Source organism: Berghia stephanieae, chromosome 7 (genome assembly GCF_034508935.2).
Source record: "Berghia stephanieae isolate SIO BIC M18660-M18661 chromosome 7, UCSD_Bste_1.3, whole genome shotgun sequence".
NCBI lineage: Eukaryota > Metazoa > Mollusca > Gastropoda > Nudibranchia > Aeolidiidae > Berghia > Berghia stephanieae.
The window spans coordinates 1648998-1662189 of NC_088366.1; the positions used below are offsets into that span (position 1 = coordinate 1648998).

At 38.6% G+C, this 13192-nt stretch overlaps 1 protein-coding gene across 3 annotated transcripts in view; it reads right to left on the reverse strand.

The window, feature by feature from the left end:
- Positions 1-8478: 8478 nt before the first annotated feature.
- Positions 8479-13192, reverse strand: part of LOC144976089 (uncharacterized) — a 27933-nt gene continuing 23219 nt past the window's right edge. For all 3 annotated transcript variants that reach the window (XM_078920269.1, XM_078920271.1, XM_078920270.1), the window contains exon 2: positions 8479-9782. In XM_078920269.1, coding sequence (XP_078776395.1) covers positions 8647-9678 — 1032 coding nt within the window. In that variant the 5' untranslated portion in view covers positions 9679-9782 and the 3' untranslated portion in view covers positions 8479-8646. The remainder of the gene's footprint in view (positions 9783-13192) is intronic.

Consider the following 13192-nt stretch of genomic DNA (forward strand, 5'->3'; position numbering starts at 1 on the left):
AGTGGCTTTGTGTGTGAGAGCTGCAGGATATTGGGCGCCCCTGGGCCAGTGGCTTTGTGTGTGAGAGCTGCAGGATATTGGGCGCCCTGTGTCAGTAGTATTTTGGTGTGCGAGGACTAGGATATTGGGCACCCTTCGGTGAGCGAGGCCTGTAGAATATTGGGTCCAGTGACCGTGTGTTTAGGCGCCCCTGAGCAACCTTGTGTCTGTTAGGGCGTCCCTGGGCCAGTGGCTTTGTGATGTGTGAGGGCTGTAGGATATTGGGCGCCCCTGAGCCAGTGACTGTGTGTGTGTGGGCGCCCCTGAGCCAGTGACCGTGTGTGTGTGGGCGCCCCTGACCCAGTGACCCTGTGGGTGCCCCTGAGCCAGTGACCGTGTGTATGGGCGCCAGTGACCGTGTGTGTGTGTGGGCGCCCCTGAGCCAGTGACCGTGTGTGTGGGCGCCCCTGAGCCAGTGACCGTGTGGGTGCCCCTGAGCCAGTGACCGTGTGTGTGTGGGCGCCCCTGAGCCAGTGACCGTGTGGGGGCGCCCCTGAGCCAGTGACCGTGTGTGTGTGTGTGGGCGCCCCTGAGCCAGTGGGTAAAAGGGGGTGGGGGGGGGGGGGTATTGTCCACCTCCCTTTATGTTGGTGGATTGCTGGGTAGGTGTTTTGGTAGGTGGTTAGTCGGGATCGGCTTAAACAAAAAAGGAGATTAAGTGAAGGAGACAATCCATCCGGAAGTGAGCTTGGACTATTTTGGATGCCGTGATGTAAATCAAGATCAAAGAGAGAATAAAACACAATAGAATTCAATTTGAAGTTTGAAACAGTCAAAAACATTCACGGAGCTCCATTGTATGATTTTCTATGTAAATATCGAAAACGGTCAATTTTTATGGCCCATTTTATTCTATGTACTTAGAATTTTATACAATCTTCTGAGTATCCCAAGGTTTTGACACAGTGTGTCATAATAATCCGGCCCTCTATAAACGTATTAGCCCCAAAGGGCATCGCTTCATTTAGTCTCTCTCTCTCTCTCTCTCTCTCTCTCTCTCTCTCTCTCTCTCTCTCTCTCTCTCTCTCTCTCTCTCTCTCTCTCTCTCTCTCTCTGACACATGATTTAAAATCACTTTAAGGGGATACAAAACTTCCGGCTGGAAATTGTCCTAAAATCGAATGTTTTGTATTTCATGAATTATTTCCCTTGACTCACAAACTCCCATGGACTAATTCTTCCTTCATATATTTTTTTCTACTGTTGTTTATCCTTGCAGCCTCTCTCTCTCTCTCTCTCTCTCTCTCTCTCTCTCTCTCTCTCTCTCTCTCTCTCTCTCTCTCTCTCTCTCTCTCTCTCTCTCTTTTACTTACTAAAATAAAAAGTTTTTTTGTTGCTTCCCCCCCCCCCCCCCCTCTCTGACCTTACAATGTAATTTATTTAGTCGTGAGATTTAATTTTCATATAGCGCAATGTCCACTAAACGTGGTTAAAGCGCTTTAGAAGGAGTCCCAAGTCGACAACAAGTTTAACATCTAGGAGGTAACACGACGCCTACAGGGCACTGTCATATTTTTTTGACAAAAACAACCCATGTACCTACTCATTTTGCATCTGAGTCGGAGAGATAATGTAAGTAAAGAGCCTTCTCCGATGATTCAACTTTGCGCAGGACTGGAACCAGTGACCGACAGGTCTGAAGGCGAGTGTCATACCACGAGACCAAATCGTCCCACTGGTCTGTTCAATTATTTCTAGAATATGCCAGTTCATTCTTATATATCAAGTCGTCATTCACAGATATTAGGCCCATGAAACCAGTGTTTATCCCAGTATGTGTAGCGTGAAACAGTCAATATATATATATATATATATATATATATATATATATATATATATATATATGTATATATATATATTATATATATATATATATATATATATATATCAGTAAACCACAGTTCACTTGTATTAAGACAGGCCCCTGTAGACATAGCAACGTAATATTATGTTGTTATCATAATCTCATGTATATTCCGGAAGTCCCTGAATGGTTCCATACGACAAAATTCCACAAATGAGCGAAGCAAAAACTTTCCCGCCCACACGTCAATGATGTTTTGGTATTCAACATGGCAAGCTGTTTGACCGGAAGTTGACAAAAGTGTACCTGGAGAACTGTCCAATATTGGTATAAGCAGCCATTAGAAATAAGACTCATAAATAAACTTACACACGAAATGCTGACGTCACGGGGGTTTCCAAAAAAATATTATTAGTTCTTTCCACTTTTATAACAATAACACTATTTAACTCCAAGTCCTTCAGAATCACAGACCGATGAAAACAAAGTTTTAACTCGCCTTCCGTAGTATTAAAAGAATGGTAACACTTTTTTGTTGCTCTTTGGATAGGATACAAGTCTATGTTAAAGTGCTTTCCGCCGGGATGGGTCAGGAAAAAAAACACCCAATTCAATTTGATGTGCCTTCTAACCATTTTGATTGTTTAGTCCAGGGGTTTCCTCAGTCCATTTATTGGAAAAACCATTTACGTCAGTTTGAAAAGCGGTTCTTCCGATCTGTAACACCCATGGAACCGGAGTTAATCCCGGTTTTTATAACGTTAAATGGACAGTAGTAATTGCTTGCTTACTTTGGATAGGACACAAGTACTTTCTGCAGCATCTGACAGTTTGTTTTGTTTTGTTTTTAAGGGTTTTACGGCGCTTGCAACACATTTAGGTTATATCAGCGCCAGTAAAAAGGAAGAAAATGGGATAGTAAAAAGTTCTAGAATTACAATGAAAGCAGCCAAGAGAAAGTAAGACAAAGGGGAACTGGGAACAAATAGGGATCAGTTGTAGATTCCAAGAGCATACCACCACTGTACTTAGTTTGAGATCACCGATACGTCTCATCCGGACACAAGCACAAAATCCAACAAAGAGGAATACACTCAAATGCTTACATTATACATTTAAAATAGCAAATATAATAATACATAACAGAGAGATAGTAGAAGCATCGTTCGGCTACACTTCTATGTTCAATGTATCAATCCAGGTTCGGAAGTCATCATCACATTTGTTGATGGTTTCAAATCCCCCTTCAAGTTTTGTCTCTGGGCAATCTAGTACGAGGTGGTTTGCATCTTGTGGTGCTTGGATGCACTTTGGGCATGTTAGTGATTCTTGGAGCCCCCATTTGTGCATGTTGGCAGCTGTTCTTGTATGTTTTGACTGTAGTAGCTGCAAATAACAGAGAGATGATTTACAAGGAAAAAAATATCATCTCCCAAAACAATAACTATGCATTTGACTGTTTCCCTCCCACTCAGGACTCCGTCCGGGCCAGGACGAAACCAAGTAATCTCATTCCAAGACAACGACAGAAAGCATATTGGAAAACAGATATAAGGGGATAGAAGACGCAGTATGTACCTCCCTGCCCACTATTGGAGGTCAGGAACCCCACCCAGGTATCTGACAGACTTAGCCATCAAATCACTACTGGATAGACAGGGGGATCAGAAGAAAAGAAATCCAATTCCCTTTGCGGGTGAAGCAAGTGCTCTAACAACTGACCTATTGGGACAGACTATAATATTATGTTATGACGTCACAAATCGAATTCTAACTCCAAAAAAACATAATTCTATCAATCGGTCGCTATGGACGCTCATCTTTGTTTATGATGGGACTTTGTTGTCGTTTTTGGTTGTAAAGGCTTTGCGGTCGGTGGGAACAGCCAAACGTTTGTAGATCAGCAGGGTGAAACACCAGGAAAAATGTCATAGAAGCAGACTCGTTGAAAACGGAACAGAATATAGATTTTAATATTGATGTCTCCTGATTGACATGTACCTATTTCCAGGTCCGACAACGTAGATTGTTATGGGCTGGCGTGTTCATAAGTGCAGGTCTGACATGGCATAGTTTAACATTGTTGTAATGGACGATATTTTGCGTCATTTTTTGAGATTTCCATTACAACAATGAGCCCTTAAGGAATTTGGTTATCAGACCTACAAATAAGTGCACGTCGTTATGGGCTCATTGTTGTAATGGAAATAGTCTAAAACCAACACAAACTACTGTTCACTAATACGACAATGTTAAATCAAGCGGTTATCAGACCCGCTAATATGCAGCCCAATCGGATAATGTCTTTGTAGGGTTTTACTTCTATAATACTAATAATAATATGATAATAATAAATAATAATAATAAATAATAATAATAATAATAATAATATAATATAATAATAATGATAATGATAATAATAATGATGATAATAATAATAATAATAATAATAATAATAATATAATATAATAATAATAATAATAATAATAATAATAATAATAATAATAATAATAATAATAATAATAATAATAAATAATAATAATAATAATAATAATGATAAATAATAATAATAATAATAATATAATAATAATAATAATAATAATAAATAATAATAATAATATATATAATAATAATAATGATAATATAATAATAATAATAATAATAATAATAATAATAATAATAATAATAATAATAATAATAATAATAATAATAATAATAATAATAATAATAATATAATAATAATAATAATAATAATAATAATAATAATAATAATAATAATAATATAATAATAATAATAATAATAATAATAATAATAATGATAATGATAATAATAATAATAATAATAATAATAATAATAATAATAATAATAATAATAATAATAATAATGATAATAATAATAATAATAATAATAATAATAATAATAATAATAATAATAATAATAATAATAATAATAATAATAATAGCAACCACAACAATAACAAGTCGCCATAATAAATGTTGATTTTGGATACTAGTGATTTTGTTTTATTGAGAGTGAATGACTAAACATGACGTCATCATAGAATTGATGAATGGGAAATACTTCATAAATCAACATGGTGGATACAAACATGTCACGTGATTGGACGGTGACGTATAGAATGACTTGGCACAATCTCTCTAAACACATTCATGCATTCCCTTTATCAAACACTTACAAACAATTGGTGTTATTTCGATGGCCATGAAGATGATCAAAGGTTATGAGAAAAAGAGCGAAGATGTGTCGGATGATAACAGGGAATGAAGGAGGTATCACTGTCTAGCTGTGTGTGTGAGAGAGAGAGAGAGAGAGAGAGAGAGAGAGAGAGAGAGAGAGGGAGAGAGAGAGAGAGAGAGAGAGAGAGAGAGAGAGAGAAGAGATAGAAAGAAGAGTGAGAGAGAGAAGAGAAAAAATAGGGTGAGAAAAGAGAGAGAAAGAGAGAGAGAGAGAGAGAGAGAGAGAGAGAGATAGAGAGAGAGAAGAGAGAAAGAGAGAGAGAGTAAGAGAGATAGATAGAGAGAGAGGGGGGGGGGAGGTCGGCGAGCTGTCACATTAGCCACAGAGCTACACAGCCAATTAAAAATACGGCGTTCCTACTTAACAGGTAACGTAATCTATGTGCATTTCTCAAGGATATAAGACTAATGAATGCTTTGTTACTGATTGTTCAATTCTATCATTGACTGGCTTGGGGGGGGGGGGGGGGGGGGAGAGCTTAAAGGAACTGGCGATACTTTTAGAGCATACCAGCGCCAGGGATGAGATAAATGGTAAGACGGATGAAATCCTTAACATTTGGAGTATCTACTCGTATATCAACATTTATATTATGGGGACTAGAATAAAACACATGTGAATATCATGTCAGTGTATCTACAGTCCTGTCTGGGACAACTTTGAAATTCACCACGTACAGGCTTGGAACTGGATAAAGATCTGAACAAGTGTGTATGAAAGGTGCCAGACAAAGCCAGAAAGAAAAAATATAGAAAAATAACCATCCCAAAAAATCAGTTGACCTCGACTGGGGATGGAACCTCAGACCTTCTGATTACATGTTAGACGTGCTACCACTACACGTGGAACTCGAGCATCGCCTAAAATGGTAGAGGCAAAAGTTGATCCTATCATCAAGAATTTAATAAAATGATGAATCAAGTTACAACGATTCAAAATAAACTTGAGTCAGTTATATTTCAGTTTCAGACACAGGATTTCAGCCAGGGCCTGGACACATTAAAGATGTCACATTGCATGATGGGGACAGGCAGCCTGATAGAGAGGACTGGGGATTGGTAAAGAAGGATTTCCCTACAAGGCCGGGATTCCTTGCGCACTCAGTCTATGTCTAGAAATACAAATCTTAAATAGATTAAATTATGAACATTTTATATGTAAATACAGCATCCGTTTAACCTACTCAAACATGGCGTCGATGATGGTGATGGTGATGATAATGATGATGATGATGTTGAAGACGACGACGATGATGATGATGATGATAAAGTTAACATGTACAAAAATGATGAAAATGCCAAGAGTGACGATGATGATGGATGGAAGCAGATTGATATCAATAAATGCAAACAAAAACAAAAACTTAATTCCATCCTTCACTCACCAAGATTGGAAAGTGAGATAACATCAACTAAAACCCACCAGGGACATTTCATAGACTTACAATTACAATACAAATCTTAGTGTTAAAATACAGCCCAGCATGATGGATATCACCATTTGGACAAGTCTAATACTAATACTGATGCAACAAGAATTCTATTTATTTGTCATATTTAACACAACCAGACTGAATTTCCCTATAATAGTTATCCAATTAATCAATTATGGAGTCATAATGGTAGACATGGCTCCTTATACATTTCCTTCAAGACAGCAGCAACATGGACACTAGCCAGATTTCCTTGAAGCCATTGTTACACTGCTACTAATTTTCTGTTGATGGTATTGGTCATAAAGTCAGACTCTATCACCTAAGACTAAACACGTGACGACGTTGATAGTTTTTAACAGACAGAGAAATTCCTCAAACTGGAATGTCGGAAAACATGAATAAATAATCATAAAATAGACTTGAAAATATAAAAGAAAAGACCAAATGTGACCCGCCAGGTCCACCTGGTATCGTGTCTGAATGTAGTAGATACAGACAATTCAAATGGTCACAATTAGACAATCTATTTTTAGAAACGTAAGGCCGGTTACTCTCTCTCTCTCTCTCTCTCTCTCTCTCTCTCTCTCTCTCTCTCTCTCTCTCTCTCTCTCTCTCTCTCTCTCTCTCTCTCTCTCTCTCTCTCCCTCTCATTCTCCTCGAATAGAGGTTTTTATTTCAACTTTAATTTCATAGATTAAACACATTGGATTTTTCCATTGCCATTATCCCCCCTCCCCCCCCCAATACACACACACACACACACACACACACACACACACATACACACACACATTCACATACCAAAGTTTGGAGACGTTTGGTCCAGATAACCATGAAAAAGACCAGAGAAAAAAAAAAGAATACGACATAAACAAACAAAAATAAACAAATAAAAAGACAAGAAATATAAATGACGTCACAATGGTCAATTCTGACAACTGTGACCTTTTTATCCATTCAACTTTGGGTATCAAGTACATTCGGACACAACACCAGATAGAGATGGAAGTTCACATATTATATAATATATATACTATACCGCTGTTCTCATATTATACAATAAATCATATCACAGTTAAAATTCTATATAATAATAGATCATATCACAATTCACATATTTATATAATTTATCATATCACAGTTCACATATTATATAAAATATCATATCACAATTATGACAATTATTTTATTCAGCAGTCAGTTTTTATCACAGTCAGTTAAAATCACAAATGTTATAAACTTTCCATTTTCATTGTCTTTTGGGATTGTCGTTGCATCTATAGACGCACATAGCATTGGTCGTACATCTTGGGTGGAGAAAAATCAAGTCTGACAGAAACTGGTGTGAAAATCTTTCACTCGTCGTCAGTTCACGTTTGTAAAAACAAAACCTCACACCTGTCTACTTCTACCAAGCGGGATTTAACGACATTTTGGCATCAAGACAGCGTTGTATCAGGACACTGAATGCATTAAAACTTGTAGAAAAAAAGAGATTTTGGTGTGAGTTTTACATTAAAGAATCTGAAGGAGTTCTTGTACTTTATAAGTTAGTTATGGAGCCTACTAGATCCCCCCCCCCCCCCCTGAAAATTGCGACTTTTGACAATATCAAGCAGACAGGTCTGAGAACAGGACGTCACAAATCATTTTCACACACAATGTATATTTTGACCATTGTCAGACATAAACACCAGACTTTGTTCTATGCATGAGAGATGATTCTTATAACAAGACTCGTCTGGTCAATACTGGACACGTTCGTTCCATAATGACGTACTCGGGAAAAAACTGATATTTAAAAATTTGGCCAGATAACTCGTCCTTCAAATATCAATCGATTTAAATGACTCTCATTTTGGCAAAAACTCTCAAACCTGGGACTTCGCAAAGTCCCAGGTTTAAGAGTTTCTTTTGCCAAAATGAGGGTCATTTAAATCGATTGGTATTTGAAGGACGAGTTTTCTGGCCAATTTTCTAAATATAAGTTTTTCCAGAGTACTGGAGCATACTGGCCGTTTCTATTGAACGACGGAAGACAATGTTTACATTTTACATGAATGTATCCAAAGATAATAAATAATACGAGACCCGAGACGAAAATATCCCTCAATGATTGGCAGACCCGGCTTTCGCCACGGCCGCCACTCTAGAGTTGTCCCCCTTGTTCTCACCGATGCCGACACCAAAAGCCTTGGGTTTGACCTTGACCGGAGAGCCCGCCCCCAATTTCCCAGTGGTTCCATTCGTTCTGACGGGTGACGAATGCAGAGCAGCCCCGACCAGTTTCCCAGGCGCCTTCCGACTATCGTCAAAAGAGGTCGTTGGCCTGGGAGGAAGGTTGGGCTCCGCTTTGTTGGATTTATTCTGCATTCCTAAACTTTTAATACTTTGTGAATCGGCTGGCATGCTTTTCCGCTTGAAGCTCGGCGATCCTCGTGCTTCGTTTTGATGAAACGCTGGGGTGACAACTGTGAACAATTTCCTAGAAGATCCCGGTCGTTTGGAGTCACGGCCCTGAGATGACGGTTCGGACCCCGTGGCGACACTGGGAGATCTAGAATAATCACGTGACGTGAAATCCAAGGACCGATCTGACCGGTCAGAACTGGATTTGGAATTATTCTCCTCCTCCTCTTCGACTTTCTCGCCCTCCAGCGGAAGTGGCGGGATTTTCTTTCTCCCAGGAGAATTATTGCTATCATTTGAAGTTACTTTATGGTCAGCCTTGGGCAATACTGCCCTTCCTTTACGAATGTTTTTCTCGTTGTCGTTTTTAACTATCACATCGTCTGATATACTCACTTTCTTCTCTTTCATATTTTTTTCCTTTTCTACATTCTCATCTTTCTTAGCCTTCTCCTCCGCATCCTTATTCTTCCCCTTTCCTTTCCCTTTCTCGTTGACGACGGCAGTTTTGGGTGTCAGCGGGCCCATCTTCCGTCCTCCCTGGAAACTCCAAATGCCCAAATCCTTCCGGATCCCTTCCTCTTGGGCCGTCATCACGTCCTTGTTCATCCGGTACCGCCGGAATTGCATGATGGCCAGTCTGGCCCGAATGGCCATGCGGGCCTGCTCGTTGAGAGCGTCCTTCTTGGGTCTGGCGGCCATTTTCCTGGCCTTTTTCTTGTCGTACCACATGGAGACCAGCTTGGCGACGACCGCAGCGGTGCTGACGAACAGGGCGGTCAAGCCAACGGTCACCAGTGCTTTGTAGCCGTCGTCCAGTGTGAGACGCAGCTCATCTGGAGGGAAGGGAGAGAAATGGAAGGTAAAAGTTAGAATTTTATATTTAAAATCAAATGGCATAAAAACCACATAGATATTATCAATGTCCGAACACACAAACACACATCAATGTCAGAACACACATCAATGTCAGAACACAAATCAATATCAGAACACACATCAATGTCAGAACACACAAACACATCAATGTCAGAACACACAAACACGCATCAATGTCAGAACACACATCAATGTCCGAACACACACAAACACATCAATGTCAGAACACACATCAATGTCAGAACACACACAAACACATCAATGTCAGAACACACACAAACACATCAATGTCAGAACACACATCAATGTCCGAACACACAAACACACATCAATGTCAGAACACACATCAATGTCCGAACACACATACACACATCAATGTCAGAACACACAAACACACATCAATGTCAGAACACACATCAATGCCCGAACACACAAACACACATCAATGTCAGAACACACAAACACACATCAATGTCAGAACACACACACACACACACACACATCAATGTCAGAACACACAAAAACACATGGACAAATTGTTTTGAAAACCATGACATTCCCCTGTTTTCACAATTGAAAAGAAAGAAAATAAAATGACAACTACCACATAAATCAAAGCCAACGAAAAGTTTGTTGTTGAAAAAAAACTGTCTTCGCCGTTAAGATCGATACTTCCCTATCGCTTAAATGCCAAACACAAGAGATTGGGGCCAAGCAAAGATTTACTTTGCAACACGTTGCACAGATTGGTATTTCCTTTATTTTCTTTATTTCTTTCTTTCTTTCTTTTTTTTTTTATTTTTTGGCATGTTGCATGTTGTGTATTGATAAAGTTACATAAACGTAAGAATTCGGAACTTTTTACGAGAAGTCATCTATTTCATGATCATAACCTGATGTCACTGTAACCGTAGCCATCGTTATGTTATAGATAGAATGCAGTTGGCCAAGGAGTTCACAACATTGCCATCCGGAAGTATAACGGACCAACACACAAACTCTGTGTAACCATGAACTTTTATAGTCTGGTTAATACAGTTTAGTGAGAACAACTCACAAACGCGGATGGCAAAAACAATAACAAAGGCCTGAGTGACGTCATCTGCATACTATCTATAGCCTGACACTGAAACCCAAAAAGACTGACATTTTGACGTCATTATTTGGTTTTTGCACCGCCAAGTGAGTTGTTAGTAGTGCTCAAGGAAACAAGTGGTCCCATTGGTTGAACTATTGAATACAACTCACGATTTTTATGGCCAAAGACTGGCATTTTGATGTCATTTTTTGGTCAGTGCCAGGCTATAAGATGGCTACGCTGTGAAACCGTGGTGACTTATGGTCCATTCTATAGATAGAATGCGCTTGGCCAAGGAGTTCACAACATTGCCATCCGGAAGTATAACAGACCAACACACAAACTCTGTGTAACCATGAATTTGTATAGTCTGGTTAATACAGTTTAGTGAGAACAACTCACAAACGCGGATGGCAAAAACAATAACAAAGGCCTGAGTGACGTCATCTGCATACTATCTATAAAAATCTAAATTGTTATTGTCTGATTCTGTGGTACTTTGAAACAACAAAAACGAAAAACAAATAAAAACATTACAAAACTTTTGGCCAGAAACCTGGTCGTTCAAAAAATGGATCGAGCGTGATGACCTTCACCTTGTCCAAAACTCTCAAACATTGGACGTCCTTGAAGTCTCAGGTTTGAAAGTTTTTTTTTTACAAGATGAGTCTTTTTTTTTAATCGGTGGATATTTGAAGAAGCCATGTTTTTTTCATGGTTTTTTTTTTCAGAGTACGACAGTACTGTGTTGCCATGGAAACCAAGAATAACATTTTCCATGACAATCATACATACACCCATAATTTTGTGTGATGATCATCATCATCATCATTATTCAAACCCCTTTAAGTGACCCTTGATCAATGCTCTCACATAAAATCGTCAATACGTGAGATTGAGCCACCCGACATCTGGAGGTCCCAATAAACTTCCTTGACCACGGTCACTAACTATCCTAGAACCAAAGTGACCACGGGTCTACACAAGTGGAACCAAGGGAAGTAACTTTTAATTGTTAATGCCAATCACACCTCTCAAAGTGGTTATTTTGTCAACGGTAGCTCTTGAGGCCATTATGTATAATTAGAGTGTAACGTTGGCACAGCTTGTCATTCAGATCTCTACTTGGTGTGTTTGGAATGGCACAGGTTTCGTTGACACACAACACACTCCATACACACTTGACACGTCCCTAAGTGGATAGAAATAAAAACTCGATGCACACCAAGACTGGCGTAATCTGATAAAACACGTTTTTATCAATATGGGCCAAATTGTTAACTTTGAATATTATTCAAACCTGGGACCTCGAACTTGTGAGAAATCCAAAGATTTCTTTATAGGGCTAACTGTGGGTTCTTTAGAAAAACACAAAACACTTTGTAAACCTTCGGAATAAACAAAATTCAAAGTGATACTTACTAAGTTCTTAGAAGTTGTGGACTGTAAAAAACTAATGAACACACACAAAGACAACACACAAATGCACACACACACACACATACACACACATATACATATATATATATATATATATATATATATATATATATATATATATATATATATATATATATATATATATATATATATATTAGATTGAACGACGAGCCAACATGAAGTGATAAATACTTATATGCGGTGTATCTGAAATTTAGTGATTTATTCATCTTTATATTGGGGTTGTTTTTTTTTTTTTTGTTTTTGTTTTGTTGTTATTTGGCTGAGAGAGGTTTTTGTGCCCGGAACGTTTTGTATTTGGTATTTGGATATTTTTCAAGGCTGGTTTATCCATTTATATTCCTCACTTTGGTAAGATCTTTGAGTTTTCTGGTTGGAGACTTTTGAACACGTCGTGGGCCATTTCAATCAATCGACATTGAATGTCAAAGTTTTCCCTCCTCAATAAAAACTAATGTGATTTGTCTTTGTAGGCAGTTCCAGTCGTTTCTCTCATTGCACCATACACGACCCAGCACTTGATGAAGTCTCGTGGGTGACAACGACGGCCTGACAATGATCTAAAGGGATTACCAATGCCATATTGGACAGCGACGGTAACCACTCGTCACGCCTGATTGACGTTGATATAACACGGAATTAACTTTTGTTTTCTTTGCCAGCCCGTCTTATGCCAACCAACACGGCTTATGCGTACACCTTACCGTACAATCACAAAACAGAAAGACTAACGCTCATAACATGTCGATCAAGATGGCCGTCAGTTTGTTCAAGACTTCTAAGGAGTCTCGGGTTTAAAAGTTTTTCACCAGTTTGAGTTTATCTTAA